Source organism: Clarias gariepinus, chromosome 2, assembly GCF_024256425.1.
Source record: "Clarias gariepinus isolate MV-2021 ecotype Netherlands chromosome 2, CGAR_prim_01v2, whole genome shotgun sequence".
Classification (NCBI taxonomy): Eukaryota; Metazoa; Chordata; class Actinopteri; order Siluriformes; family Clariidae; genus Clarias; species Clarias gariepinus.
In genome coordinates, this window is record NC_071101.1 from 22,472,152 (window position 1) to 22,498,038 (window position 25,887).

Consider the following 25,887-nt stretch of genomic DNA (forward strand, 5'->3'; position numbering starts at 1 on the left):
AATTTATTACATTAATTATGTTATCTTCATAGCTAAACAATATTTCCATAACTACGTGTTCTATTGTCTTTAAAAATCGAATGCTACATTTTAACGTTTTTTTGGCAGCTGACCATCTTGAATGCACCTCATAGAGTCAGCGACTCACTGCTTCTGTGGGAAATGGAGTTTAAGGATCGTCTAGTAACTGCTGTTATGACGTGTAAAAATTACTACAAAGACTACAATGACCACAAGACCGTGAAACTGAATCTAAAATGAACGTGTTCATTGAACGCTTGTACCTTCATTGACAAGATTAGGCGTTTGTTAATGACAATATGCCAGCGCTGGGATTAGTGTAGTTTTGATATTGTTAGTTGTTTCTTTCTCTCTCGGTTAGGAATAGTTTTAAAGGTGTGTGAAGATGAACACGGTTTTTGCAGTGACTTTGGTGTTTGTGGGCTGCTGCAGTAATGTTGTATTTTTGGAAGTTTTGGTGAGGTCGGTGCAACTTCTGCTTATCTTATATATATTAATTATTAATTAATCATAGTGCTATTAATATCGTGTGATTTATGTTATGTACGTTGATTGTATTTAGGGTATATTTTATAAAACAGTGTTATGTACATAAACCTATTCTCAGCGAATGCTTTGCTTTTCAAAGTGAAGTACAGTTTCCTGAAATATGAAATGATTTGTTACGTAAGTGACGTTGAGTTTTTTTCTTTGATCTGGACGCTTTAGAGATTTCCCAGGATGCGGAAACATTGTAACATTTGCCCAGTTTGTTTTTATTGCCCTGGAGGGGTTCATCTTCGAGACCAATTTTGGACGCAAGAAACCATCTATACCAATCAGGTACTTACTGTACAACACTGTAGTGCTGCAGCCTGCTGAGTTTAATCAGTGTTGCACTACACTTAGAGTTAAATTAGTGTGGAGGCCAAAAAAATTAATACACACTCTTTTTATGTGTTACACTTATATAATTGCCTCAGCTTTCTTAAAAAAAAAGAGCATTCATTCACTTACTTACTCACTCACTCACTCACTTACTCATTCATTCATTTATCCTTAGGTAAAACACTTGATCCTGGTCGTCCTTGTGGTAGATCCGTACTCTGCTTCAGCAACACTGCAGTCACTTTCATAAAGCAGCTAAACATTACACCTGGTGTTAACCTGCATCTTCAATCAATATTTCTTAACAATAATTTGATTCAGATTATCTTGATTAGAAATTTCACCTTAATTCTTTACATGGACCTTGATCCGATACGATGTGTGTTTATATGCTCAAAGCTTTTAATTTTATTGTGAAGCATTTAATCTGCCAGAAATATGAATTTTTTTCCAGCTTTGAGGTTAGGTTAGGCTTCCTGGGTGTTTTGTGATAAATCCCACCTTCTGCGTTATGATTAGTTACAAGGATTTGAGATTGGTTAGATGCTTTACTGGGTATGAAATGGCAAACCAATCAGTGCTACTTCCTCCGCCAGAGATGCAGTGGTTCAAAAGTTGAAAGTTGAGTTGTTTACATGCAGTTTAGTGATTTGATTGGGAATGGAATAAAAATTTCCCTCCAGGAAACTCGGAACCTTAACTAATGTTGCCGCAATATGGAGCAAACATGTGCAGAAAGAAAGTATTTATTATGACAAGAGAGAAATGATCAGAATGTAAGTCAAAAGAAACTAAACTTCTATTGAAGTATAATAATATCTCTTGTATTACAAAGTTCACATTTTGTCTCTGGGATTACCTCTGCTGTCAGCTTTAAGATAGATATAACAGATCCCCGGTTCCAACCCTGTGCTCTTTACCCAGAATGGCAAGATGTAAAAAATCAGCAACAGTTTCAAGGTTGTATGAAAGGGGCTTGTGTGTGTGGAATCCTAGGAAATACACCAAGGATGAGATCCTGTTCACTTTGCATAGCCGATCCACATACATGCATGTTTTTGCATGGAAACCGAGGAGAACAAGCTTGCTTATTCATCATGATATTGCTCTGGATATTAAGTACATTAAAACTCCACTCTGTATTTTATTCCTGTGTAGGAATTATGTGATAATGGTGACAATGTTCTTTACCGTAAGTGTTATAAACAACTACGCCCTCAACTTCAACATCGCAATGCCACTACATATGATCTTCAGATCTGTAAGTCTTTCACATCTTTTTAGTAACCCGCCAGTTTACAGGCATGCATTTGCTCAAGATCAGTATACATTACATCATAGGACTGACAAGAATTTATTTCCCTGCAGGGCTCTTTAATAGCAAACATGATACTGGGTATCATCATTTTGAAAAAAAGGTAGGCTAGATCCAAATGTATTGGCACAGTCTATGAAAATGAGCAAAATGTACTATATAAAAAGTATAACTTATATATAAAAACATCAATATAAGTGATTATCCTGTTTTATTTTAACCCACTTGAAATTTATTTTAACCCACTCTTGCAATTATTTATATAAATAAATAAATAATAATAATAATAATAATCAACGCTAAGTGTTTTTCTGTAATATCTGTCAAGCTTGTGGACATCCTTATCAATGTACTTTTTTCTGATACAGATATTCATCAAGTAAATACCTTTCCATAGTTTTGGTATCACTAGGCATCTTTATCTGTACCATCATGTCTGCCAAACAAGTGGTAAGCATCTTGGCCAATGTTTTGGCATCTTTTTCTGGCTGCTGTAACATTTTAAATATACAGTACTGTGTAAAATCTTGACCCATTCCTCATTTCTTTATATTTATATACCTGACCAGTTCCAGATGAATGTCTTTTTGTTTGTTAAGCCACATAGTGACCTATGAATCATTCAAGCATAAAAATAAATCTAACTTAAGGCAAGACCCAGTGAGAAACAGGTGAAGGTGATGACAGGTGATCAGGCTGGTGATTAGTACACTGGTGATGCTGAATGCTTCGTGTCAGGAATAGATGAGAGGGGAAATGAGATTGCTGCTGGGGTTGTTACATACAGTAAGCAACAAACATTTCAGTTGAATGTTTAGGCTTTTTGCAGCCTGTTGCATTTGTTTCTCATTTATTTTAATATGAAACAGTGAGGGATGAGTCAGGTCAGGACTTTTGCACAGTACTGTAGTTTGTAGTTGTATAGAATAATTATGCCAGTATATAATTTGTAAGATGTTTGTAAGCTGTATATATCTTTGTATGATTGTTTTGTTAATATTTTTTAGAGTGCTGAAAAATCTGTTACACAAGAGGAAGGAGTATATGTATTCTTGCATTGGCTTTTGGGTAACTGTGGATCTATGTATATTTCTGTTCATGAGCTGAACCAGTTTAGAGATTCAGTGATCAGTTTAGAGATTTTGTAAATCCCACTATGCCAGTGTACATGCCTGATGCTTTTATTTTTATTTAAGGTATTGGCATGCTGACCTTTGCACTGGTAATGTCTGCTTTAATGGGAATTTTCCAAGAAACACTGTACAAGAAGTATGGCAAGCACTCAAAGGAGGCTCTCTTCTATAATGTAAGTGAAATTCTCTTGTACAGATCAGACGTTGTTGTTCACACCAGCTCTTAACTGAACTGGTCAAAAGAGGACAGCTTGAGCACAATTTTACAGACTTTCTGTCTTTGCATGCTCCCTTCAAGCCTGCCTTATTATACAGTGGAATTTCTTGAATTTTAAATATATTTTCCTTTGGTTTGGGCTTTTAATTGGAATCACTGGATTTTGATTAATTGGACAGCTCTAACCTGACCTTAAGGAAAGTGTCTTTCACATTACCCTGTGTGCACGTTTATCTAAAACACAGTGCTTAGAATTTTTTTTCAGACATTATCAGATATAACAGTGTGCATGGTAGGAAGTGACTATTGGATAAGTAATAAATAAACATAGGGACACGCTGTTACTGGATATTAATTAATAATAGGATGTGTGATGCTTCACGTTGTGTGAAGATGTGTGAAGATTGTGTATTAGTCAGGTTTTAAATGAATTTCTGATAAATCCAGCTAATATTTTGTTTATACTTTAGGACGTAATGGTGTAAAAACAACCTTTTAATCTATTTTTAATTGCATTTAATGTCGTGGCTGTGAAGATGGTTCGTTCCAGTTGTCTCCTCCATTAAATCTAAACTCCAAGCTTATTAAAAATGAATAAAATAGATAATAAATGCAGCTTGTTACAGAAAAACTCCATCATTAGGCTTAAACAGTAAAGAATAGCATTTTCCTTTGACTGTTACAAATCATTGACGCTTAATCTGCTAATCCTCCGCTTCCAGAGATCCTGCACCATATCAATGAGCTCCTTTTGGTTAAATAACAAGCTTTTTAATCTGTTGACCCACTTTTGCATAAGTTATGCGGAGCATCTGTCATATAATGCTGCTTAAATGAGCTGGATGTTACTATCGAAAAAAAAAAAATATATTGATTAATTTCAGCAGGTCTGTTGCTGAGCCATGCTCTTATAGGAAAGGCATCAACATTTGTTCATGTGAGAGACCAGATGTGAGAATTCAACAGCACTGTAGTAAAAAAGAAAAACAAAAGAAATCTCAATATCTGATGATAAAGATTCTTGTCATGCTAAAAGCTTTTTCTTTATGGTGTAAATGAACGATGTCGCTGGTGTGAATGGTGCTCCATAAGGATTGTTTTTCTGGGTCATTCTGTTGTTAGTCTAATCTCTCTGTTTCTTTTAGCACTGTCTGCCATTGCCAGGGTTCCTGCTGCTTGCAACTGACATCTATAACCACGCGGTACTCTTCAGTAAGACCAGTGAGTTTATATGCCCTTTAACTGTGTTTGAGCTGAGGTCATAGCAGTGAGTAAGAAGAAGCCTCATCTGTGTGTCTGTGAAGTATGATGTAGTTCTTTTTCTCCCACTGATGCTGTGATGCAGGATGGCCAGAGCAGAAAATATTGTCCTTCAAAGCAGTAGGAGACTGAAACGGCCATAACAATAGCAATGTTTACTTTTTCTTCAGCGTGGGGTGTTCAAGTCAAGCCAGTACTTTTGATTGTGCAGAATAACAGAACACAGAACATGAGAGAAAAAAAAAGCTTTATTTCTCTATGTACTATAATCTCCTACCACACTAATGCACTCCTCCTAGCATTTTACTAGTGCTTGCATACTATCAAGGCTGAAAGTTTCCTGTTATACACCAGAGCCAGGAACTCCTTTAATGGCCCAACCGTGTGAAAATGGCTTGGAGCAAGGTCGGGGCCGTATGGGGATGCGTCAATAACTCCCAGCTGAGTTCAAGTCCAAGTCACACACAAACACTTCCAAGTCTCTTCCACAAGTTGGCCACAAGTTATTTGACTGTTGAATTCTAATGGGAACGATTGCAGTGGACTCTAAGCCACCTCGGCCAGGATGTATGGCCTTCTTTAAAATGTTTGCAGCATTCATATGTTTTACTGCAGCTAAGAGTCTCATCACCACACTGTGTCTTCTGTAAATGTCATGCAGTAATACATTTGGTTTCATGCCTTTAAGAAATTTCATCACAGATCCCAGTTTGACTTTGTATCCCACTTTTTGTATTTAAGAAGATGGTTGCAGAATGCATCCCCATTTTATTTTGATGTAGATCAAGTGTAAAACAAAGGTATATTTTATATAAAACTTCTGGAAGCAATATAAGATGTAAATATAAAGATGACAGATCTTAACTCTAATTCCTTAAAATGTATTCATTTTGTTCTCTCTTAAAGCTCCTGTGGAAATCCCTGTGATTGGTGCAACTGTACCAGTTATGTGGTTGCATTTAGCGATGAATGTCATCACCCAGTATCCTTCACATATGCTAATATTTTGATTGTATATATGCATATGATACTCTGTTTAAACGTACACCTGTTATTACAGAACCTTTTGAACTTCATAAGTTACTCCAGCCCTTAACTCCGCTGCTTCCTCAGATACATATGCATTCGGGGTGTATTCATTTTAACCACTGAGTGTACCTCTCTTACTGTTACACTAGTTGTAACTCTACGGAAATTTTTGAGCCTCATTATTTCTATACTGTACTTCCAAAACCCATTTACAACCTGGCACTGGGTTGGCACAGCGGTGGTCTTCTTGGGGACGCTGATCTATACTGAGGTGTGGTCCAGCATTCGCATGGCTATGAAAGGAGAGACACCGGGCAAAAAGGCAGAGTAAAAATGATGACAACAACAGAATACCTCTGTGTGTGTGTTTGCACACATGTGAAAACAAGCCTATGGACATTTTTGCATAGCAGAATCCTCTGCTAGGTTCTTTGTATGTTTAAAAATTTCCCCAGATTTATTTTCGGGTTCAAATCCACTCCATTATTAGTTTTATTATCGGAATTATGCAGTAATAAGGCTGCACTATAGCAGTATGTTGATTAAAGTAAATCCACATCCTTGACTCGAGACAAAAGATCTCTTATAAATTGCATTGAGTGCTATTCAATTACTGATTGTTTTCAGCTGACATGGAATTGTGCATAGTAGAAGTGCCAAGCATGAAAATTAGTCCAGTTTAGAGATTAAACTTTTAGATCAGAAATGTGTAATAGGGACTTTTAGATGGCTGACATGTACTGTAGACCTTTGTATTTCTGTTTTTTTTTTTTAACTTGTGTCTCCACAAGTGTCCAGGTGTCTCAGTTGATGCACTGCCTCACATCCATCATGTTGTTAAACACATGTAACTATTTTCCTGTTACAGTAATAAAATTAGCCTGGGTTTACTAATATACAGTGTGTAACTCATCACTTGTTGCCCATCTACACCATACATTCTGTAAGTACAGTACACAATGAATAAAGTTGGCTTTTCTGATAAAGTACAGGTAAGGAATAGAACACAGTCGGTTATAAGAAGACAATTAATGTGGTGATAGTATAGCCTGATATTAAATGCCCTTAGGTGTGTGTTAACAGTAACCTACTGTTATCACTTATTGTAACAGCTTTAAATAGACACCTTACCCACCTTCTCTAAATACTCACTTTAAGCTAATAAGACGAAAAAATGGTGGACCACATACTTACAATACAAACGCACAACACTTTAGACTATTGCTTTTATTTAGATTAGATTCAACCAGGAGAGCATAATTGTGTAGGCATATGTAATTGTATGGCATATGTACAGTATAAATACTATAGGTAAAATACAGGTATATTTTATTATATTTATTTTATTACACAGTCCTGTGCAAAAGTATGGTGGGACGGTGGATTAGTGGTTAGCACTGTGGCCTTGCACCACCTCTGGGTTTTTCAGTTTCCTCCAACAGTCCAAAGAATGCCAGTGTGAATATTGACCGGAGCTCATACCTTGGTCGTAAAAATGGGAATAAATACAATGGTCACCATTGGTCTCCGTGGTCCCTAGTTGGACTACAGTCAATAAAACAGTCAATGCTCAATGTAAAAAAAGCATTTCTGATTTCCAAATATTAGTATTTGACAAAAAATTAATTAATAAAAATAAATAAATAATTAAACAACAACAACAATTTAAATGATAACAATAATAATAACCTTAAAACAAAATAACATGGACAAAAAAGAAATCAGCATATTATGTAAAATGCCATTTCTCAAACAAAAAACAAAGTAAAAAAAAAAAAGTAAAACAGAAAGCTTCAGGGTTTTGCATATTTCCATGTGCGTAGTTCTCGGGATAAATATATCAGCAAAAAAAGAAACGTCCTTTTTCAGGACTGTGTATTTCAACAATAATGTTGTCAAAATCCAAATAACTTTACAGATCTTCATTGTAAAGGGTTTAAACAATGTTTTCCATGCATGTTCAATTAATCATAATCAATTAATTAACATGCACCTGTGGAATGGTCGTTAAGACCTTAACAGCTTACAGAAACTAGGCATTTAAGGTCACAGTTCTAAAAACACAGGACACTAAAGAGACTTCTCTACCGACTGTGAAAACACCCAAAGGAAGATGCCCAGGGTCCCTGCTCATCTGCGTGAACGTGCTTTAGGCATGCTGCAGGAAGGCATGAGGACTGCTCATGTGGCTAGGGCAATAAATCGCCATGTCCGCACTGTGAGACGCCTAAGACGGCGCTACAGGGACACAGGAAGGACAGCTGATCATCCTCGCAGTGAAAGACCACGTGTAACAACACCTGCACAGGATCGGTACATCCGAATATCACACCTGCGTGACAGGTACAGGATGGCCACAACAACTGCCCGAGTCACACCAGGAACACACAATCCCTCCATCAGTGCTCAGACTGTCCGCAATAGGCAGTCCATGAGGAGGAGATGCACTGCAGTACTTCAAGCAGCTGGTGGCCACACCAGATACTGACTGGTACTTTTGATTTTGAGCCTCCCTACATTCAGGGACACATTGTGAAACATTTTTAGTTTTAGTTTAGTTCTTATGGTGTTGACTCTTTTAGTGTTCATACAAATATTTACACATTAAGTTTACTGAAAGTAAAAACAGTTGAAAGTCAGAGGATGTTTCTTTTTGCTGAGTATATATATATATTTATACACACTACCATTCAAAAGTTTTAGAACACTTGCAAATTTCTTTGTTTTTGTTTAGTGATTTATTTTCTACATTCTACAACAATACTGGGGATTTCAAAACTATTAAATAACACATATGGGATTAGGTAATTATGTAACAACAAGAAAAACAACAGTTAGTTTTTATTTTAAGACACAGAGGTCAGCCTTTCTGTAATAGTTCTTGCAAGAACAGTATTGTCAAGTGCATTTGCAAAATCTGTCAAGCACCATAATGAAACTGGCTCTCATGAAGACCATTCAAGGAGAGCGAGACCAAAACCTACCTCTGCCGCAGACGAGAAGTTCATTTAGAGTTATCAGCCTGAAAAATGACCAATAACAGCACCTCAGATTAGAAGCGTTTTGAAGTCTTTACAGAGCATAAGTAGCAGAAACATCTCACCATTGACTGTTCAAAGGAGATTATTGTATTTTTTGGACGCCTTCAGCATTCCTTTACAATGTAGAAAGAAATAAAAATCAAGAACCATCATGGAGTTAGAAAGTGTTCTAATATATATATATATATATATATATATATATATACACGGTGCATCCAGAAAGGAAAGTATTCACAGCGCATCACTTTTTTCAGATAAAATAAACATTTTTTCCTCAGAATTCTTATCTCATGTAAACATTTTACATGTTGCCATTATGAGGTGTTGTGTTTAGAATTCTGAGGAAAAAAAATTATTTAATCCATTTTTGAATAAGGATGTGACATAACAAAATGTGGAAAAAGTGATGCGCTGTGAATACTTTTCTGATGTACTGTGTGTGTGTATATATATATATATATATACACACGCGCGTAATTAATTAATCATCTTTAATTAAGTTATTTATAAGGAATCAAAGTTTTTATATGTTATGATGAAATCTGTACAGAAAGGTTGACATGAGGCTTCTCAACGCATCACGTCCATGCGCATGCGCAGCAGAAAATCCAGTCGCAAAACAGTCACCCCGAGCTCCGAGCGAAAACGCGCACTGTTTACTGAAGGGCAGTACAGCTGTATGGTCCACCTGGTTGCAGCACGTGCACGGCGGTCTGACCAATAGGAAGCGCCGTTACTAGGCTCTCAGTTCCGCTGTCCAATGGGAAGCATCGTTCTCGGGACAGGAAAGAAGGGTAGGGCTGCATGTTGGGGCATCTTAATGGGTCTCGGCTCCGAGTATTGGGAGTTACTGCTCGGTTTGCGGGCACTGAGTAACTGAAGGCGTACAGCAGTGTGTGCTGGGAGAGATGGGGGGCAGCAGCAGCTCCAGGGGCATCTCAGAGGAACCCGAGGGGGCAGAAGGAGTCGTGCTGGTGAAGGGCATTCGGGTAAGTGTAACAGAGCAGTTACATCCTTCTCTGTCTGTGTGGTGTCTTAAAGAAATTAATGTGGTACAAACCCAGCTAGTAGTTATAGTTGGTATAATAATAATAATAATAATAATAATAATTATTATTATTATTATTATTATTAATGGTAGTAATAATAATAATTATTATTATTATAATTATTATTAGTGGCCAAATCCTTTTGTCCATATAGTGTGTATAGACAGCTTACCAGCCTCTTCTTTTGACTCACTTGGAGCTAATAAAAATGTTTGGTTCTAAAAATTCAGTTTCATTCTCTAACATGAATTAACAATGAATATTCATTTAGCATTAATAATGTATATTAATTAAAAAACCCTACATTTCTGTAAATTATGAGCTGTTATAGAAGCCTTACATTATTACAATATTAAAACATATTAATATAAACCTGTGAATAAAGTTAAACAAGGATGAAATGTAGGAGCTGCTTTTAGAAAATTAATCAAACACCTTCTGAGCAGTTTGATTCGAGAAATTATAAAATTTATTTTCTTTTTGTGCTAGTCTTGTCTAATTATTACTGTTGGATTGGCTTTAATTGTAATGGCTTAATTGCATTAAACTGACTTAATCTATGATTCAAATTTTATAATAAGAATAAATGTCTTGTATTGAATTATTATATTTTTTTAATATAAAAGTATAATGCAAAATCTCCAATTATGGAAAACCACGTTATTCTGTATACAGGGTCGCGGGGGCAACGAGTCTATCCCAGGAGATTTGGGGCACAAGGGGGTGCTACATCCTGGACTGGGTGTTAATTCATCACAGGGCACACACACATACATACACACACATACATACACACACTCATTCACACACTATGGGCAATTTGGGAATGTTAGTTACCCTAATCTGCTTGTCTTTGGAATGTGGAAGGAAACCTGAGAATCTGGAGGGAACCCACCAAGCACATGGAGAACATGTAAACGCACACAGACCCGAGGCTCGAATCAAACCCTCGACCCTGGAGGTGCAGGGTGACAGTGCTAACCATTAAGACACTATGCAGCCCACATTTTTAATCTGGGGTTTCGAAATTGGGATCTGTTGAGCTTTGGCAGGTAGTCTACAGTGGTAGAAATCATAACTCAGTAAAATCCAGGTTGAATATATTTATTATTATTAAAGTTATTACATTTATTACTCATTCTTTAAGTTAATATTCTATCTGATTGGTCATTTTAATTGTCCAGTTAAACAGGTTTAAATTGAAATTTAAGTTCAGTGTAATATTTACACACATGTCCAGGGTTGAGTGTCCGAGTTCAGTAGGGTTCCTCCATCTATTCTGCTCCCCCCTACAGTCCAAAGACATGCTAATTGTTGTTTGCTGTAGTGTGTATTTATGTTTGAGTGCCCTGTGATGGATTGGCACCCAATCTGGGGTGTCGAATAGAATTACTGTGTTTTTATGGTTTTCATGATTTGGTTACATTGAATGGCTACAAAAGTTAAAGTACCCCTATTATGCATTTTCAAATATGATCTTTCATGCAGTGTGTCATGTAGCTGTATGTGAACATAAACTATTTGCAAAGTTGTGACGCCAACAGTGCACGATAAATGAAGTTTTTGTCTATTAAAAAAAAGAGTCGGCTTACGTTTGCCTAAACGAGTCGTTAGCAATTCAAATATTTTTTTGTTAAGGATCCACGTCACTAAGTAACATATTTGGGGCTCACGGAAAGGAGGGGTTTAGACAGACTGAATCATTTAGAAATGGGGTAAAATTAAATCTATTTTTGGAGATACCTAAAGTGTTTTTTGACCTTGCATACATGTAAACCTATTTTTAAAGACTCATAAAGCAATATTAGCAACCTTTAACATAGCATAATAGGGGCACTTTAAGTAAAAAAAGGCATACATCACATCTTTTATCCACTCAGGTTATATACTGTTGTTACTAATGTTATCTTTAGTATAAATTTTATGAGACAATTAAAAATAAATAATATAAATACATATATTAGAAGTTTATTATTTTACCAAATGAAAATGAGCAACTGTGACAAAGTTACCAGAAGCACTCATATTCTTCAGTAAAACTTCCCACCTGTTTTGTTTTCTATGCAAAACCCAGCAGCCTACATTATTATTATTATTTTTTTTCCCATCTAAAAACTGGTTGGTTTTGTAGCTTTTTGTATAGACATGCAAATCTTCTGTAATGTTATTTATTTAATCATTATTAAGTTACATTTGGAAATATTGAATGATTTTGTATATAATAATGCAGACATAATAAACATATAATGAAATTTGTACTAAATATATTATGGTACATAAGTCTGGTGCAAAATATTATATACACACAGTTCTGTGATAAAAATATTAAGCCACCCCTTCATCCTTCTCTCCCACTCTCATCGTCTATACCGCTTTATCCTGTGTACAGGGTTGTGGGGGGCCTAGAGCCCATCCCAGAAGACCCAGGGCATGAGGTAGGGCACACCCTGGACACACCCATCAGAGGGGACACACATATACACTCACTCATTCACAACACTACAGGCAATTTGGGAACGCCAATTAGTCTAATCTGCCTGTGGGACAAAACCAGGGTACACAAAGGAAACCCACCAAGCACAGAGAGAACATGCAAATTAAATTTAATTAAATTTACTCACACTATTGCCTTGCACCTCTAGGGTCCACCTCTGGTCTATGTGCAGGGTGTCCATGTTCTTCCAGATAGCAGCAACCTCATTTTCTCCCTCTTCTGATCTACCCATTTAGCATTCAGCATCACCAGCATACTAACCACCAGCCTGATCATCTGTCATCTTCTGCACCTGTTTCTTATTGGTTCTTGCCTTAAGTTAGATGTTTTTATGATTGAATGATTCATAGGGCACTGTGTGGCTTAACAAACAAATAGCATGGAGCACTGGACTTAAAATTATGTCCTTTAGGAAAACTATAGGAATTCCTATAGTAATTATTTCTCAAAACTACATTAAAACATACAATAAAGTCTGCCTCTTTTAAAGCAAAATACAAAGAAATGAGCAGTGACTCAAGACTTTTGCACAGTACTGTTATTTAAAAAAGGTTCCAAGTAGGATCCGTTTAAAAATAATAGAACTGCAAACCTTTCAGACAATGAGTGAGCATTTAAGTACGTGCATACATCATCTAAATATTTTTATATGTGATTAATAGGTGACAGATAGAGTGATTGATCGCATGAGGGAGTCTCCTCCAGTCCAGCGTCCTCAGTCCAAATCTCCTCCCGAAGGACACCCCTTAATTCCTCAGAGTGAGACTTTGGCTCTTACTGAACTTTTGGCACCAGTACCGCCTCATCCTCCTTCTTATGCCACCGCACTGGTACCACCACCTCTGCAGGAGCCCATTAGTCCTCTTGTGTCAGTAGGTCAGGAGACTCCATCACCACCTACATCCACAACGGATGTTAAAGAAGTTCCTTTAGTCACTCATATTTCACCTGAGCCTTTACCTTCAGTTCAAGAGCATATGGTAGTATCCACTCCTGATGACCCTGTAATTCTGGCTTCACCTGCTGAACACTTAACAATAACTGCATTTCCATTAACTTTCCCTGACTCTGTAGACGTGTCTTTACCTGCTGAGCCCGTACCTGGAGTTTTGTCACCTTCTGCTGAAGCTGTGGATATTTCTTCACCTCCAGTTGCTGATACTGTGATGTCTCCACTTAGTGAATCCATTGCCTTACCAGTTGATGCTTCAACAATGCGATTAACAGCTCAACCTGTTGAAGCCATTCCCTTGTCTGCCACTGTCGATACACCTATTAATAATTCTACAGAATCAACGCTCGTGTGTACACCTACTCTGACCAAGGACACAACCACTCCTGGTGAACAACATGTAGAACTGCCTGCAAAACCTACCTCTAAGTTATTGGCTGAGTTTGAAAAGCCACTATCACCTGATACACCTCTCAAAGCTTCTACTGAATTAGTGGATATTTCAGAAGATGTACCACCCACAGATGTCAACTATTGTGACTTGCCCATCAAGCTGGAGGACTTGCTCCCTCCTCTGTCCTCTTCTGCTCTAACTGTGTCATGTGAAGTTGGGGCAGTGGGGCAGATCCGAAGCCCTTTAAATCAAGATACCACAGCACCAACATCTTTTACTGAGCCAGCTGTTGCACCAGTGCTGCCTCATCTAACTGAAACAGTGGGCCAACTTTCTTCTCCACAGGCTTTAGGTAAGGACGGTTTTATTATTTTATTAGTGATGTTTACTCATCATGTTTTAAAGGTACTTGTAGCTAAAATAGGTTGTTCCTTAAGTATATTAAAGCCATGTTTTTTAAGGAACAACAGTTTTGTTGTCTCTTTTATTTAGTCAATGAGGAAGAACTAAGGAGACAGATTAGAGAGGAACTGCAGAAACTCCTACAGGAAGAGATAAGGATAGAAGAGCTAAAGATCCAGCAACAGTAAGTTAGATGACAATATCGAAAAGATTTTAAGGTAAAGTAGGTATTTAGGTCTGGCGCTGTCTGTGTATATTACAGTATATCTACGTTTATTACTACGTTAATGTGAATTGTTCATCAAGATGTGGACCAAAAACTAGTGCTAATGTGTGGGCATGTGTGTTTGTGTTTCAGGTTGGAGGTGGAGAAAGCTAAGGCTGAGGCAGAAGCTCAAGCCAATGCTCAGCGTCAGATCCAGGCAGAGGTTCAGAAGGTCTTGGAGAAGGAGCATCTGGCTCTTCAGCAGACTCTAAAAGACACTATTAAGCTTGCAAGCCAGTATTATGTAAGACATACTGAGATTATTGCACGTGCACAGTGTGCAGAAAGTGCTCTAACACATTTGGCACCCTAGACAAGCTTCAATCTCTGTAACCAACCTGTCTGCCAAAAACGAGCCACTTTGTAAGCTTCTAATCACACCGGCTAACACAGCCACAAAAGAGAACAGCCTCTTTTCTATTGTTAAATTGCTCTTGTTATCCATTTGGCCATGAGAAATTGAAACATAATGGCCCTGATGGCGTTTTGTAATCAGATCAAAGCAATTTTCAACAGTAGTTTTCATTTTGATCAGTTTTACATTTATCAGTATGATGTCACTTACTTCTAAATACAATTTGTGGAAATATGTGCAGTTGCGCTCTAAAAATGCTCGCTTTGACAAGAATCTTTTACCTGTTCTCACTTTAGGTTGCACAGTGGCTCTGACCAGGATAAAGTGGTTACTAAAGAGTAATAAATTAATTGTGTCATACAAGTATTATTATAATTTTTTTGACGTCAGTGTTTCTTGAGATTTCCTTGACCAAGGTTTAGTTCTGCTTCATGCCCAGTGTTCCTGGCATTTACTCACAGTACAACCTTGACCAGAAAAAATCACTTAATGAAGATGAACAAATGATAAAATACAATCTCTCATATTAACCCAGCCATTACTAAATAAATGCTGTGTGTAATTTTTTTTACTCAGGAATGAGTCATTTTCCAGAAAAAAAGGTGTTATGATTTCCATTTTACATCGTCTTCAAATATTGCTAACCTTGCACTGGTGTTAACCAAGAACTTCATTGTTGCTTGGAAACCATTGTAAGAAAACTGACATGTATTCACCAAGGAAATATTAGCTTTGCACAAATACCCTATTTTAATGAATTTTATTGGGTTAACGAACAAACTTTATTAAAATTTCTGAATTTTCTATCTTATCCCTTCTCTCACTCTTATTATTTTTTATTTATTTATTTATTTTATTTCTGCTCCTGCTTTTCAGCGGCTAGAGAGGAAGGTAAGTGCAGTCCATCTTGGTCCTACCTACAACATGCTTTTATGCTTCTTTCATGGTTTTCCTGATTTTCCTACTTGAGTTTAAAGCTGAGGTTCTCCACGTAAGATATTAGCTTTACATTCAACCAGTGCACGATGAGGCACAAGGCTCATTTTTTCACATCCCATAGCGATATTGTTATTGAGTACGACTCCAGTAATTAGGTAGCTTAATATAGAGTCCCAGCTGATTTGTGCTCTTTGTGAACAAGTATGTTATTCTAAACCAGATTCAAAAGCTGGAAGAGAAGGAGAGAAACATGACAAAGCAGGATTCAATGTACAGGGAGCAGATTGCCATGCTTGAGGAAAAGGTAAGAAACGTACAATTTGACTATATAAAAAACAATACACACACAGCCATGTTTTTAGTATGTTCTTTGCTTTTTGTCATGCAGACTGCACTAATTGCCAGAGCCACAGCAGAGAACTTCAGAAAGGGTTTGGAAGAAACTGAAAATCGCTTCAAGTGAGTAAGGGTCAGCGTATAGTATGCTCAGTGATGAAATTCACTTTGCATGTTCATACAGCATTTATAAAGTTAAATCAACAATGTATTAAACTTATTGCAGAATTAATTAACTGGTAAAAAAATACATGAAAGTAAGTCTAATGAGAAGACTGTGATTGGAAGTGTGTACTCTCCTCCCATGTGTTTGGGTATAGATGAAGAGTTTTCCTTTGCCTTTAATTAATGCCTAAATAAATAAGACAAGGACCTGGGATTACTGCATACTAGCCTTACATTGTAAATTACATCCACTGCATCTAATGGGAAAGGTTATAATTACAAACTCTCTCTCTCTCCGTCCTTCCCTCCTGGCTTTCTTTCTTTGTGTTTGTAGGAGGTACCAGATGAAACCAGTTTGCTCAGAGCTGCATAGTGAGATTTTGAAATGTTATTTGCAAAATACAGGTCAGACTCTGACGTGCTCCAGTATTGCCTCGCAGTATGTGAGGTGTGTGAACAATGCTAAACAGGTACGGCGTAACTTTGTGCTTTGATATGTGTAAGAGGAATACCTTCCTTAGTACTTGCCTTTTATTTAAAACTTACGTAAAGGCCTAGATATATATGATTATATCAGTGTTTTTAACTTTATCCCTTAAAAATCCTGAACAGATTGTATTACTGCTTTCCATGACGTATACAGTAAATGATTGTGATTTTTAAGTCAAATTCGCATTTTTTTTTTTTCAGAATAAGAAGGTGAACACAGTGGGCTAATTCTGTTTCCCGGATGAACATTACTCTCATGTAAAAAGAAACAAACTGACAGGGAAGAAACAAGCATTACACTTAAAGCTAATGCACTTTTGCAAGACCTTGACCTTCAGCCTAAATGTGTTGTTACTACTGTATACTGGAAAATTCATAAATGTGCTGCTAGCATGATTTGTGGGATTTCACATAATACATTGTTATTCACTAATCAGTGAATGTTTGACATTAAAAACACATATACAGTTTCACGGAAGGAAAAATCAGTGTGCCTCGATTCTACTTTTTGTTTAGCTGGGGAAAAAACGTGGACAGAATCCTGTTTTGTTATTTCTTGAGATCTCTGAGATGTTCCCTGTGAAGAAAGAACATGAAATACCCTCATTAAACAGTCAACAGTGTTCTAGTCTTTTTGCTTGTGAAGTTGTGAAGATGCGTTTCATTTGCAATTTAAATGTTGTGAGTAGGAGTGAGTGTGCAGCTGACCCGTATTTCAGAGAGAGATTTCTGACAAGTTAGAAGCGTGTTTCAAAATTTCTCCACAAGGCTGTGCTGTAGTTTAAAGGTTTTCCTTCTCATCTATTAAGGAGCATTAAACCTTATCAGGACACTTCATCACTTCTGAAACCACTCAACAACAAGCTCCATGTTTACATCACCAGTCAGTGTTACAGCATGTGTTATTCAATACAGATGTGCAATATGCAGAGTGCTAATTAGTTTGAAAACAGTGAATAAATTCAATTCAGTAATCAAATATAATGGCTGATGACTGCGATAGACGAAATATTCAACTGTAACGATATATGAGTTATAGGGCAGCGTCCCACTCTCCTCCACCTGTATAACACTTTTGTTATCATCCGTTGAAGCTGTCAGATGTGCTCGCTCGCTCCCACACACTTCCACAGAACAATCACACAACATCACACATTCCTTTGCTCACACAGTTTCACACATGTCCACGCTTACACATGCGAACCACAAATACAGAAATATGTTCAACCTCTTGTTCTTCTTCCCCGTTTAAGATAAAAAGAGCAAAACTGGAGCTGCGTCTGACATTTAAAACTAAAGCTTTTTAAACGCGAAGTGTGGAGCTGACATTGTGCTAATGACCTTTTTTTGATTGCGCTGAAAAATCAGACGTTATGAAAGTCAATAGAGGCCATGCCGGCTGAGTCGAATTGCTTATTACATTTTTGGCTGTCAAAACAAAAGTGACCTTGATCAGACAGTGAGCTTAGGCATTTTATTAGACGTGCAATGCTCCCGCACATCAAACAGCTGGACTCAAAAAAAAAAAAAGAAGAAGGGAAATGGCTCCCTGCAGCAGTGAGAAACAGTTCTCATATGGCTGTCTGTCCATGAAAAACTGCCTCAATTTTAAACAGACCTGCTTCTGCGTGATGGAAATTGATTATCGAATGTTTTATATAATAATTTATATGCCTTTGGGATGGACGGTTCTAAATTTAAACCTTCACTGCTTATTTAGCATTGATCTTCCCCTGTGTGATGCAGGGCAAGCCAGTGCCACGTGGCTTACTGTAATATTGATGTGGAGGCCGTCCTAAATTAAGCTCTTTTACCGAGCCTGGATGCCCTTCGATATTGGAAGGAAAATACGAGTTTGTGTACTGAATATAGCAATGTCCCTGAACAGAAGAACACATTGTCTGCGTCTGTGTGGAAAATAAAGTGAATGACTCTCCAGGTTTCTTTTACATTCTGCAGTGTTGAAACAAACCAGGCATCTCCCTTCCTCTCAAGTCACTTGCTGTAAGGCATAATGCCAGTGTACGTTGATGCTCAAGTGCTGTTCGCTAGCTTGCCTCTTTGGCTACAAAATGAAGTGTGTGTTCGTAGTAATTTGCTAAATAGTCATATGAATAATAACTTGCTAGTCAAAGAGAATAACACAAAGGAGGAAGAGGACGATGTAATAAAACTATGGACCATAAAAAGCTCTCGCATAAAACAGGGTTAAAGGTGATCTGCTTCCTCCTGGACAGAGCAGCAGGTTTCATGTGTTGAACCCCAGAGACATCTTTTTGCCTTATTTATTACAAATAGTTTTTTGTGTTGCCTATGTGTTCTAATATTGATACATACATACATACATTTTTATGTGTCTATTTACAGTTCTTAATTATTGAATTATGTACACAGTGTTATAAAAAACATGCGGTTTTTAACAGCACAGTGAATGTCATACTATTATACTAAAGTAGAAGTTCATATAAATAGTAATAAACTTATATTAATTCATGTATTCACATCCAGTGCAGTTTCTTCTATAGCACACACCTGAGTCAGTCTCTTTCCACTATGGGGATCATAATGAAGATTTCAAAAGTTCTGATTTTGAGGCTACAGTGTGTACTGGTGTTCCTGCAAGTACTGATGATTAATCAACATCCTCAGATGACAGACACTTTTGTTTGGCTTCATGATCCTCGAATGTCACTTTTTTGTTTCTCTTTGGATCAATCCATGAGTTCTTTATGACTGAATTTGTGGGCATCGGATCCGTCTCGATGATGGACACCACCCGCTTTTTCATCTTACTTTTTAGGACCTTTTGAAACTTCTGCCGCGTGAAGGCGTAGAGCAGCGGATGGAAGACAGTTGTTCCATACGCCATGACCAGGAGGCCCAGACGTAGCTTCACGTTGAGGTCACTGGGGCCTGTGCTGAGAATGATGCTGTTTAGAACAGTAATAGGGGTCCAGCACAGCAGGAAAGTGGAGATGATAAGGAGTGACATACGGAACACGCGCTTCTGTCTCTCCCGCCGCTCGCGGTGGCGTTTCACAGCTCGCCGCAGGGCAATGATCACAGACACTGAGGTTCTCATGCCCAGTGGCACATTGCGGTTCCCACCACTGCTGCCCTGAGAGCCATCTGTGACTTCAGGCAGCTGCTGTTGCGACGGTGACATAAGTGAGATGTTCTTTTTCCATCGCATCTTCTTCTTCTTCTGTGAGGCGTGGAAGCGCGTTCCGATGCGGATGTTTAACGCTTGAAGGATTTTTGAGTAAGTGACCAGCATAACCACAACAGTGAAGCAGAAGATAGGGATCTGTGCCACCAGGTGGTAATACAAGCCTAACTCTGTGTAGTACTCATTAACATGCACTACAACAGTCTGGTTGGCTTTGGTTGGTTCTGGTCCTAAGAAGCCCACCTCAATGAAGGGCACCAGGAAACTAAGAAACGACAACACCCAGATACTGCCCAACAGAGCCACCGCTCGGCCCATGGTCAGCACACGATTGGCTGGTTTGACAGAGATATCATAGCGGTCGAGTGTGATGGCCAGCACATTTGCTGCAGTGGCAACACTAGCAAAAGACACGCAGGCCTCATGGAAGCAGCAGACGAGCACAGTGTCACCTTGAAGTGACAGAAGCAGCACAACTATGGTCAGTGGGATGCAGCATACACACACCAGCACATCGAGAACGTGCAGGTTCATGGTGACGATGTTGCTAACGGAGTTGACCAGATTGGACTTCATGCAGTACAGGACGAGCACGGTGAGGTTACTGCTCAGGCCCAGCACTATCTCCAGCATCAGGAAGCCTGTCAGGGAGACCTGGAAGCTGAGGGGGTAGGGGTGGTGTTCGTCCGCCGTCATGGCTGGGCTCGCGGTCTCTGTGATGTCCAAGACTGTAACGTTACTCATGGTGCCTTCTTCCTCCTGTGATGCTGAAGGTATAGGCTTGTGCATTATCCTGTTCCAAAGAAACGGGGGTGGGATTAGAAAGCAGACAACGGACAGTATTACAGAGATTTAGCGTTCGAATGCTAAAATGTTGTACCCTAAACTATGCTTATGAGTGTTCAAAAAATATACTCTACAGTATAATTCTATACATGCAGTATTAATCACATATTCTCTTGGGCAATTATGCATGCTTGTACTTTTTGTTTATAAAATTCATATCTATGAAACAGATAAGTAGAGCTCTGCAAATATAAGTTTGTTGTTGCTGTGCTGTGCTGTTTTACAGCAATGAAACATTGCATGTTTTATCAATTTTTTTTCTTTTCTTTTTTTCCCAGACATGATAAGTGCAATAAAACAGAAAAGAAATGGAACAGGAAACAGATTGGGGCTGAGATTTTTGGAAAGCAACCTTAAAAGCATCAACAGCCACTGACACACATGCCAGTGACTTTTTGAAAGCCTTTTTAAAAATAAAAATCCAGCCACTGTCCTTCAGCAGGTATAACAAATTATCCCAGCATGGTCACACTAGTGTGTAGCTGGACAAAGAATGAGTTTATACACATATATGCTATATGCTTTGTCTCATTTTAGCAAGTGTTATAGTCTATGTGTTTGGCGTTGCGTTTTTGTACAATGAAAACCAACAACAGAGTTATAGGGCTGGGGGCTGGGTGTGTGGACAGCGTGTATTATATAAAGCTGCTTCAAGGTCACTGCATAGACACTGATGGCCACATAGAGCTCAAGGTGACATTATAAAAAAAGAGGTTAGGGTCAGAATTGAACAGAAAACAACAAGTTATTTTTTAATATCGCAATATGCCTTGACCATATCCTCAAAATATCAATTTAACTCAGAGAAACTTACCCCTCTCCAGAGCGCTGTTTCTTTTAGTCTTCACAGTCAGTGGTTGGCCCAGAAGAGTCTGGGTGGAGTTCAAGTCCATCATCACACCCAAGCATTTTAAAGGAGAGTTTTGCACCTTTTGTAATCCTTGCAGTCCAGCAGGGAATTCACATCTCGTGGTTTTCACAATAGGTTGTTACTTGTTTATTTTTTATCAAACTGATTGCAACTTTTGGGCGACAGCCATGTTCAGGTCTACCAGTAGAAGGCCAGTATTCCCATTCGCTGCTGGTCATGTCATATATCTCTCCCACTCCGAAACCCCTTTTGTGTCCCGGTTTCATGCAATTAGATATAGTAGTAAAACCCGTAAAGGAAATCCAGTGAATCGTTTGGAGCGATCAGAGCAAAGTCCATGTGTTGACCTATTAATACATCCACTTCAGGTTTAAAAATAACAGTCTTTAAAGCTTCAGATGCTTCCACTTATTCATAGGATTCAAGTGACCCTGTCCTATATTAATGTGCCTTTCTGTTGCCTGCGCTGTATTCCTGCGATTACGATTTTATAGACCAAGCACGATGATAGGTCCTTATTGATTTGCTGTTGTTCATTTACATAAGCCTCCACCAAGGAAACCAAAGTCACAGTATTGGTGAGGTCAGCCCTTGTGAGTGGTTATGTATGCGTGTGTGGGGGGAGGGGGGGACTTTCATCCCCCTTGTTAATAGTAGCCCATAAATCCAGATTTTGTCATTGCTGTGTTGAACAATAAATCCATAACCTTGTACTGAAGAGCATTTAGTCTTTTATTTTGCTTGTTCATGTAAATAATAATTTTCCATTTCCAGTATATTCTCCACTGAGCAATCTGGATTCATATGCCTTAGAAACCGTCAACTTATTATGCAGAGGATAAGTTATGAATCCTATTGCCATGGGTCCTGTCTTGGCAAGTTTCCACAGGGTACTTGACTGGTGCTTGCGTGGACCGCGATTTGCTTCAGAAGCAAATTCCCTTTCAGCTCCATTTCTCCAGATGCCTGACAAAAGAAGACAGAGCAGAAAAGCCTGGATGAACAAAACAACCTGGACTAATCCTGCCACACATCCCTGATGTAAGAACGGCCATGCATTACCCATACATGCTCCTGTTGCAGGTTGAGGAAGTTCATTGCCTCCGGATTTGATTATGGTCTCTGTTAAGGTAAGAGAAAGGACAGCTGGGGAGCTGAGGCTGATAAGGACCAGAAGCTTGCATCTACTATACATACACACTGCTTCCTACCCTGAGCAAGTCCTTTTTAGGAAAGGTGTATGTGGTTATAAACTGTAGGCCAAATATCACTTACTGTGCGTTTTTCTGTGCATTTTTCCTGATTTTATGACATATGGATTTTTTTTAATCTAAGATATTAGACCCTAGATATTACATTAATTAAAATGAACACACTGTGATGCTCAGGAGAAGCAATCCAGTATGCCGTTAAGGACCGCTTGGTGAAAATGTGGTGTGCTGATGAAGAAGCTAATGAAGACTTGATAATTGTATACTATAGCTGGTATACTACATTACCCAGCAAACAGCACAGGACATTCATACAAAGGGCTTACTGATGCTACTGACTTCTGTTGCATTTTTCTTTCTCCTCTCTCTTTCTCTCTATCGTTTAAAGAAGAGCTGTTGTATCCATGGGAACCCAAAGTCATGAGCTCTGCTTTCTAAAATAACACCTCACTATATTAGTTCACACTGTAACAAAACAAGTCACTTTGGAAATATGGCTGATCAACACAGCCAATGTGCATCCTTCTTAACAGTCAAGGTTGTTGATGTCACCAACTTACCTTTAATGTAAAGAGAGTCCCAGCAGGTCCCCGCTTCATAAGAATCTCACAAATCCCAAGTAGTGTTAAACCAATTGTGTTGCTTGAGGGTTTCGTTACTGTATTTCCCTGAGGTTTCCAGAGTTGCCCTGGAGAGGAGCATTAAACAATCTTATTCCTTTCATCATCCAAACAGTCAAGAGTGCCAAGAAAATGAGAATACACAGGCAAACTCAGGCAGTCCTCACACTTTCTTGTCCTGTCCTCCTTATCCCTGTTTTCTGTCTCTCTTCTCCTCTCTTACATACACATATATACACGAACACACATTACCCTCTCTATCTCTGCTTCGCTCTCCACACTGTGGTGTGTGTCAGTGTGTGTGTGAAAGCTTGGCTCATCTACCCAAGCACGCTGTTGCACACTCTCACCCCACTCCTACTCTCTCTCTCTCTCTCTCTCTCTCACTGCGGAGGTTTTGCAGTGCTACTCTCCGTCCTGATTGGTTTGTTATAATGGAGTTAACCCTTTTGTCTCCTGCAAGAGGAAAGCACTCCTGCTTTTTTATTTTTTTTTATTTCACCAGTTCATGCCAAGCTTTAGTAGTGATGCGTGCTTAAGATCTGCTTGTGATCTGCATGACGCTTGAACTACTGATCGCATTAAAATGCCACACCTAATTTTGATACTTATGTCCCATGATCAAAATGGATAGTTTTCCTCAGGGGTGAAAGGGACGGAGGGTATAGCAGTAACTGATGAGCATATTACTTTTGCTGCGTGTGTGTGTTTGTGGGGCTTATTGTGCATGCATTAATACAGAGAGGTTGCCTGATTGATAGCTTCAATTATGTTGGCCTGTCACTTGGCAGAGGGGCCCGTCAACTTCAATTCATTTCGTATGGCTCATTTGCCAGGTGAGCTAAAAGCTAGGGGGGTGGGGCACAGTTTCTCATTTGAAAAGACAGTCACGGCATTCCTGGATCTTTGTGCGTGCTGTGTCCACAGTTTAATTTAAAGCATTGCTAGCTGTAAACCCACGCTGTTCTTCCTCCCACTCCTAACTCACATCAACAGGAGTTCCATGTACACCAAGTAGGTGTTCAGAAATAAGCCATTACTACAGAAAACGCTGCTGTTGATTCGAGTAATGAAATGGACTAATATTCATATTTGATAGATATTTAGGACTGGTCATGTAATTGTGCATAAATTTAGGACTGGTCATGTAATTGTGCATAAAGTTAAATACTGTTATTGTAGAGTTAGTGTTTGTATGTTTGCACAGTGTACATACTGTATATGCTTTTACAGTGGTTGAAAAAAAAAACATCTTTGGAGTGCAGGAGGTGTATTATTAAGTGGCACATGTTCCTCTGTGCTAAAGGCAGTGTACTTCCTCAAACTTTTCACTAAAGACAGACTAAATAATTCATTTGCACATTAATATTTCATTTGGATTTTCCTGCAGTCCCCAGACGCTTCTGACTGATATTCTGTTATTCTGAGTCATTTTTCTTACCCTTTGTTCGGCAATAGGCATTTTATATATATTTTATATATATAAAGCGAGAGCGTGAGAGAGACTCAATCAGTGCAGCTGGATTCTTACTGAAAGTTAATAATTTTATCTAATGTTATATACAGTATATGGTATAAAATTTTTTTAAAAACTCATTCATACCATGTATTCATTGATAGTCAGGAAAAAATATATGTAAAAAGTAACACTTGAAGCATAATGCGTTAATAATGTTGATAATTAATCCATGCATGGTGGTGTGATATGGCCTTGCGTATACCTGTCTATATAACAGACAGGTATACGCCTGTCTGTTATATAGACATATAGACATATATATATATTTATATATAATAATATTGAAACGAAACTTTGACACACACTTTTATAATATTTATATTTACAATTAATGCCATACAACTTCAGGAAGACAAGTTAGTTCCTGTTATCACTTACAGTAAAGCAGCTATAAATTGTTCACTCAACAGCTTCTCTTTTTTTATCTCCTGAATTGAATAAGACAAAACAATGGCTTGTTATGTCACTGAGAAACCAGGGAAAAAAGCGCAGATACTGGAGAACCCAGAATTGGACATATATGTATTAGACTTGTATTAAGTAGAGTGTCCACTATACAAGTCCAAGCGTGAGACATATACCATATTTGAATTAATGCATTAATAATGTCACTTATTTTAACTTACAACCAGAACTAGTGCTAGAACTGCTTTTATACAAAATTAATGACCTTTTGATTTGAGATTTTATTCATGCCATTGTGTAAATGCAATGGAAAATTCAAAACTATGATGGAGTTTTCCATGATGAGTAGTTCTTGCAAAGTTTTTTTCGATTCTCATTATTCTTTAGTGGTGGCCAAAAGTAAAACTCAAAGATTTAATGACATTCTAAAACCTTTAAAATAATGAGAAGTAAGAAAATTATTTTTTTTGCAATTAACTTGCTAATTACCAATCAATATTTAGTATGAAATTCTTTATTATTT

The 25,887-nt window shown here is 38.1% G+C and overlaps 3 protein-coding genes across 4 annotated transcripts; 2 read left to right on the forward strand and 1 right to left on the reverse strand.

Moving 5' to 3' along the window:
* The first annotated feature begins 225 nt into the window (after window positions 1-225).
* Window positions 226-6,738, forward strand: slc35b4 (solute carrier family 35 member B4). Its single transcript, XM_053515697.1, has 10 exons — window positions 226-483; window positions 730-843; window positions 2,047-2,149; window positions 2,257-2,306; window positions 2,572-2,653; window positions 3,211-3,271; window positions 3,400-3,509; window positions 4,699-4,774; window positions 5,720-5,795; window positions 5,927-6,738. Exons 1-10 carry the CDS (start codon window positions 407-409, stop codon window positions 6,171-6,173), a joined length of 996 nt encoding a protein of 331 aa, XP_053371672.1. The 5' UTR covers window positions 226-406; the 3' UTR covers window positions 6,174-6,738.
* A 2,950-nt stretch (window positions 6,739-9,688) lies between these two features.
* On the forward strand, window positions 9,689-17,346 carry chchd3b (coiled-coil-helix-coiled-coil-helix domain containing 3b). 2 transcript variants are annotated; one of them, XM_053486312.1, is made up of 9 exons: window positions 9,689-9,872; window positions 13,089-14,124; window positions 14,265-14,358; window positions 14,533-14,683; window positions 15,671-15,685; window positions 15,954-16,037; window positions 16,122-16,192; window positions 16,569-16,704; window positions 16,925-17,346. In XM_053486312.1, exons 1-9 carry the CDS (start codon window positions 9,792-9,794, stop codon window positions 16,949-16,951), a joined length of 1,695 nt encoding a protein of 564 aa, XP_053342287.1. In that variant the 5' UTR covers window positions 9,689-9,791; the 3' UTR covers window positions 16,952-17,346. The 2 variants fall into 2 exon arrangements, with proteins under 2 accessions (XP_053342287.1, XP_053342297.1); XM_053486322.1 differs by lacking the exon at window positions 15,671-15,685.
* A 969-nt stretch (window positions 17,347-18,315) lies between these two features.
* On the reverse strand, window positions 18,316-23,744 carry gpr22b (G protein-coupled receptor 22b). The gene is given in 4 exon segments (XM_053515278.1): window positions 18,316-20,685; window positions 21,553-21,571; window positions 21,574-22,575; window positions 23,381-23,744. Coding segments are annotated over 3 exon segments (1,410 nt in total). The 5' UTR covers window positions 21,635-22,575; window positions 23,381-23,744; the 3' UTR covers window positions 18,316-19,355.
* Window positions 23,745-25,887: the final 2,143 nt, after the last annotated feature.

What these genes read in the sequence shown, in the direction of transcription:
- slc35b4 (XM_053515697.1), top strand. Translation starts at nt 407, where the DNA reads ATGAACACGGTTTTTGCAGTGACTTTGGTGTTTGTGGGCTGCTGCAGT. An exon ending in TACATATGATCTTCAGATCT is followed by an intron (nt 2,150 to 2,256) that starts GTAAGTCTTTCA and finishes ATTTCCCTGCAG; the next exon opens with GGCTCTTTAATAGCAAACAT. An exon ending in TCATGTCTGCCAAACAAGTG is followed by an intron (nt 2,654 to 3,210) that starts GTAAGCATCTTG and finishes AATATTTTTTAG; the next exon opens with AGTGCTGAAAAATCTGTTAC.
- chchd3b (XM_053486312.1), top strand. Translation starts at nt 9,792, where the DNA reads ATGGGGGGCAGCAGCAGCTCCAGGGGCATCTCAGAGGAACCCGAGGGG. An exon ending in GAAACTGAAAATCGCTTCAA is followed by an intron (nt 16,193 to 16,568) that starts GTGAGTAAGGGT and finishes TTGTGTTTGTAG; the next exon opens with GAGGTACCAGATGAAACCAG. An exon ending in GTGTGAACAATGCTAAACAG is followed by an intron (nt 16,705 to 16,924) that starts GTACGGCGTAAC and finishes TTTTTTTTTCAG; the next exon opens with AATAAGAAGGTGAACACAGT.